The sequence below is a fragment of the Oncorhynchus keta genome, unplaced genomic scaffold, assembly GCF_023373465.1.
Source record: "Oncorhynchus keta strain PuntledgeMale-10-30-2019 unplaced genomic scaffold, Oket_V2 Un_contig_22751_pilon_pilon, whole genome shotgun sequence".
Taxonomy (NCBI): Eukaryota; Metazoa; Chordata; class Actinopteri; order Salmoniformes; family Salmonidae; genus Oncorhynchus; species Oncorhynchus keta.
The window spans coordinates 24,916-30,360 of NW_026283036.1; the positions used below are offsets into that span (position 1 = coordinate 24,916).

Genomic DNA, 5,445 nt, shown 5'->3' on the forward strand with positions numbered 1-5,445 from the left:
GACAATTGAGACATGGGTTGTGTATGTGTGCTATTCAAAGGGTGAATGGGAAAATGGGGAATGGTAGTAGGTGCCAGTGTCACGACTTCTGCCGAAGTCGGTGCCTCTCCTTGTTCAGGCGGCGCTCGGCAATGCCGGTCTACTAGCCATCGCCGATCCACAGTTCTTTTTCCTCTGCTTTTGTCTTTGTTTTCACACACCTGTTTTCCATTTCACATGATTGGTTCCTGTATTTAAACCCTCTGTTTTCCTCATGGGTTTGTGCGGTATTATTTTATTGTTCAGTTAGGTTTTTGTGTATGGCTGGTTTATTTTGACGGGTGCTGTGTTCACCTGTGCGTTATCATTACCATCTTATTTTTGTCAAGTGTAATTATTACCTTGTGCCTTATTGAAGAAAGTACGTTGCTCACTCATTCTGCTCTCCTGTGCCTGAGTTCATGCATCAGCTACACTGACCTTCTGACAGCCAGGCGCACTGGTTTGTGTCAAGAATTGCAATGCAGTGGGGTTTTTCACACTCGTTTCCCGTGTGTATCGAGAATGGTCCACCACCCTAAGGACATCCAGCCAACTTGACACAACTGTGCGAAGCATTGGAGTCAACATTACTGTGGAATGCTTTTGACACCTTGTAGTCCAAGCCCAGATGAATTGAGGCTGTTCTGAAGTCAAAACGGGGAGTGCAATTTAAGATTAGGAAAGTAAAGTTTTGTACACTCAGTGTATATTTGGCCTTGGGTTTTAGGCTATTGCCCTGCTGAAATGTAAATTTGTTTCCAAGTGTCTATTGAAAAGTTGCCACATTTTTGGGAGTTTTACTTTAGTGCCTTATTGCAAACAGGATGCATTTTTAAGAATATTTTCTGTTCAACCTTCCTTCTTTTCATTCTGTAATTTTGGTTAGTATTGTTGAGTAACTACAATGTTGTTGATCCATCCTCAGTTTTCTCCTATCATAGCCAGTTAACTCTGCAACTGGTTTAAAATCCCCATTGGCCTCATAGTGAAATCACTGAGCTGTTTCCTTCCTCTCCGTCAACTGAGTTAGGAAGGACGCCTATATCTTTTTACTGACTGGGTGTATTGATCAGGGGATGGAAACGGTTCAGCGAAGTTGGCCGAAAACAGAACCGAGAACGAAAGTGATCTATAATGTTCTGGAACAGAACCGTTACTTTTTTAAAGCATGGGGACCGGTTAATAATGTTGTTTTATGTTCTGGGCATTTTTTAAAATCTCCAGTCCCACAAAACAAGATGTCCAGTGCTTCATGCCCAGCACTCTCCTCACCCGCAAAATGTCAGTTTAAACGTCTGTCCATTGCATGTACATAGCTTGCCCGCTCCATAGCAAACTGCTCTATCTAAATGTAGAATTCAGAGGTTTAAAAAGGAACAGAAAGGATTGATATAAGATTTAGATGCACTATTGTAAGTGGCTGTTCCACTGGATGTCATAAGGTGTATGCACCAATTTGTAAGTCGCTCTGGATAAGAGCGTCTGCTAAATGACTTAAATGTAAATGTAAATATAAACCGCTACTTTTTGGGGGTTCGAACTGGTTCAGAACTAATGGTTCTGTTCAGAACAAAACTATTCGAAATTATTTTTGGTTCCAACCCCTGGTATTGATACACCATCCAAAGAGTAATTCATAACTTCACCATGCTCAAAGAGATATTCAATATCTACCTTTTTACATTTTTACCCATCTACCAATAGGTGCCCTTCTTTGTGAGGAAATGTAAAACCTCCCTTGTTGTCACGAATCCCGTTTCCTGAGTCTGTTTTTTGCCTGTGTTCTGTCCTGGAGTGTTTTTTCCGGTGTCCTGGAACGCACCCTGTCTGGTTGCCGGGCAATGTAGCCAGTTGGGAGTTCTGATTACCCGCACCTGTATCCCATCAGCTATCTGCACACCTGGTCCTGATCATCATCTCTCCTCTTCATAAGCCCGGACCTGACATCCATTCCCTGCTGGATCGTTAGCCATGAACAGTATGTTGTGCCATAGTATCAGCCTCAAGTTGGATAGAATTTGTTTTGTTGTTTTTTTACATATTGCTTGCCTTAAACTTACCTCCGTTTGTTCTGTCTTCAGTTACTCACCCGGATCATTTACCCCATTCCCGCCTGGTCTTAGGAGGATTCCGCTACCCCATTGGATCCACCTATTTACTCCCATCAACTCACCACCGCTGCCCGCTACGCCACCTGGATATATCTACCCATTCACATTCACTTGTAAATAAATACTCACCTTCTTCCTACTCTCCTTGTCCAGGGGCCTGTTGCACAAAAGTAGAATTAAGACATCCGGGATAAATGACTAAGCTGAGCTCAATGAAGCCAAAACATGTGCGTCCAGGCTTAATTGGTTGCACAAAGACCAAGCCAGGATGAGCAGACACGGATTCATTAAGCCAGGTGAAACCAATCCTGGATAGGTGCGCGCTCACGGCTCACTCAAATAGACCCCGCCACAGATCACAGATTAACTGATTTACCATGGCAACTAGAGCCGCGTACTTTTCCCCGTCGGAAGCACAAATCCTCATGGAGGCATACGAGGAGGTAAAATATATAATTAAGAAGAAAGGCAACACCGCCACAGTGATAAAGCAAAGAGAAAAAGCGTGGCAAAGTATTGCAGACCGCCTGAATGCGTAAGTAGTGCACAATTACACACACACCACTCCGCTGAAACATCACAATTACAATTCAAATATTTAATTCACATCTCCAAAAACGCAGTTGTACTGTAATTATGAAACGGTTAAATTTTTAATTGAAATGCACTGCAGATACGAGTGAAATTGTGTAAAGTAAGTCCAACACACTGTATAAAGCTATGATAAATTATTATTAAAGCCTTACATTATTATTTAACGTTACTACGCTCAGTACGGTTTAATCTTAGCCGTTGTACTCTGCTTCTTATGTTGTCCACCGTTTTTTTTGTGTTTCTCCTGCTTTCATTAATGTAAAGCTGCTTTGACAGAATGAAACAATTGTGAAAAGTGCTATATAAATAAAATGTAATTGAATAAATAGATGAGCTATAATAATAATCACTTAAATTTATATAGCGCCTTTCAAAGGACCCAAGGTCGGTTGCTCACTGCACTGCAAAAATGTCTTTCTTACTTAGTATTTTAGTCTTGTTTTCAGTAAAAAAAAAAGATCTAAAAAACATCTTGAATATTTTCTTGAGCAAAATTACCTAGGAAAATAAGCAAAAAAATCTGCCAGTGATGTGCATTGATTGGTGTAATATTCCTCATCTTATGATTTCAGATGGTCTGCAATGCTGACTGTGTGATCAGCAATGTTGTGGCAAAATGGCCTGGCTCAGTCCATGACTCCAGAATCTTTCGGGCCTCTGAAATCTATCAGTGCCTATCACAAGGTAAGCCACACAACCCCTATTTATAACCATCATGGCTGTGTCAAGAATATCACTGTGTTTATGAGGTAGTAATGATGAGATTTTGTGTTGACAGGTGAATTCTCTGGTGTGTTGCTGGGAGACAGGGGGTATGGCTGCCAGCCTTTTCTCCTGACACCTTTCACAGACCCCCAGGAAGCACAGCAGGCCTACAACCATGCCCATGCCAGGACCAGGGCCAGAGTTGAAATGACCTTTGGCCTCCTGAAGGCACGCTTTCACTGCCTTTACAAATTAAGGGTCAGCCCTGTTAGGGCATGTGATATTACTGTGGCTTGTGCTGTCCTCCACAATGTGGCCTGCCTGAGGAAGGAGAGGGCCCCCAGAGTGCCACCAGCCATGGACTGGGACAATCCGGCAATCTTCCCTGATGACGACAGTGGTCGGCTGCTGAGGGACCAATATGTGTTGAATTATTTTAGTTAGTATGTGTGCTTTCAATTTTGGTTAAATATGTCCTGCGGTGGCAGAGGAATTTGTTTTTTTGGGTTCGTTTTTTACGAATTTGGCCTCTTATGATGTTTGTGCGGTATACTGTGTGTAATACAAGGCTGCAGGGAGGCTACTGCATCCATTCATTTGTCTGTTCAGTTGATGTGTATGGATTTGTCCTGCATTTATTTTAGTGTGCAGACATGCAGGGTGTGTTATATACAGACCTTTGAATGTGTATGTATCATTTTGTATAATATGCTTGGATTCTGTGCTTTCCATCTTGTAGAGTCACTGACTTCAGTTTCGAAAGGAGCTGATGGTTTACCTGCTTTGTTTTGTCCTTATTCAATAAAGGAACATAATGTTACACATTGTGTTTTTATATTCATATGGAATGTGTATTTGTTTATATGACAGAGTACTAGGGCCACACTGAAGAAAAAGGATAAAGTCATAAATTTATGAGGCTGGTTCTTTCTGCAGAAAAGCTACATATTGTTTTTACAGTTTTGATACTTATGACAATGTGATACTTAATATTCTGGCACATCAGCATGTCTTTGTTTATGAAACCATACTGAAGTACAATTTCACGAAATGCCCCGCATCTGTCATTTTAACAACTGTCCTCCTTTAAAACAACTGGTTACAATATTATGACTTGTCTTTTTTTTTTCCCTCTGTGGCCCTAATATTCTATCATTTTATATATAGTCTATGGGAAACTGTAAATTATCTAATGATAGCAACATCTAAAAATCATTTTTTTATCCAAAATCATTGAAATTAATGATCACAAACGTTTAATGACAGTGGGTCTAGTTATATGTGATAACAATGTATAGTGAGCAGTGAAATAACTATTGGTTTCCATTTGTGGTGACTGCTGACTGACATTAGGGATGAGATTAAATAGATCCTGGTCTGGAGCAGGCTAGCTCCACAGAATAAATCTCCATGGTAATTTATACCATAACATATCCTCCTGCCCCCTATCCATCTTTAGTGCAACCGGATTACGGATCAATTGAGCCAGGATCACCAAGATATCCTGGCTTAATCCCTTATCCTAGTTTTGTGCAACAGGCCCCTGGTCTGCTTCTGGGTTTGATTTTGAAAGAAGGCGACACTTGTCTTTGCAGTTGAATCTGTGCTTGAAATGTACTGCTCGACTGAGGGACCTTACAATTATTTGTATGTGTGGATACAGATGGGGTAGTCATTCAAATATGATGTTAAACACACCGAGTTAGTCCATCCAACGTATTATCAGACTTGATAAGCACATTTTTACTCCTGAAGTTATTTAGGCTTTCCATTACAAAGGGGTTGAATTGTATTGACTCAAGACATTTCAGCTTTAAATTTTCTAATAATTTGTAAACATTTTTTAACACTTTCCACTTTGACATCATGGTGGATTTTGTGTAGATCATTGATACATAGTCTAAATGTAATCCATTTTAAATGTAGGCTGTAACACAACAAAATGTGGGAAGAGTTAAGAGGTGTGAATACTTTCTCAAGACACTGCATTTGCTACTGTCATCCTTTATCAGTC

General features: G+C 40.6%; 1 protein-coding gene across 2 annotated transcripts; it reads left to right on the top strand.

Annotated features, from left to right (window-relative positions):
• Positions 1-1,600: 1,600 nt before the first annotated feature.
• LOC127921610 (putative nuclease HARBI1) lies at positions 1,601-3,932 on the top strand. Of its 2 annotated transcripts, XR_008109080.1 has the most exons (4): positions 1,601-1,999; positions 2,103-2,667; positions 3,299-3,410; positions 3,505-3,932. XR_008109080.1 is itself a non-coding variant. In XM_052505188.1 (3 exons), exons 2-3 carry the CDS (start codon positions 3,299-3,301, stop codon positions 3,873-3,875), a joined length of 483 nt encoding a protein of 160 aa, XP_052361148.1. In that variant the 5' UTR covers positions 1,601-2,667; the 3' UTR covers positions 3,876-3,932. The 2 variants fall into 2 exon arrangements, 1 of the variants encoding a protein (XP_052361148.1); XM_052505188.1 differs by having other exon boundaries at positions 1,601-2,667.
• Positions 3,933-5,445: the final 1,513 nt, after the last annotated feature.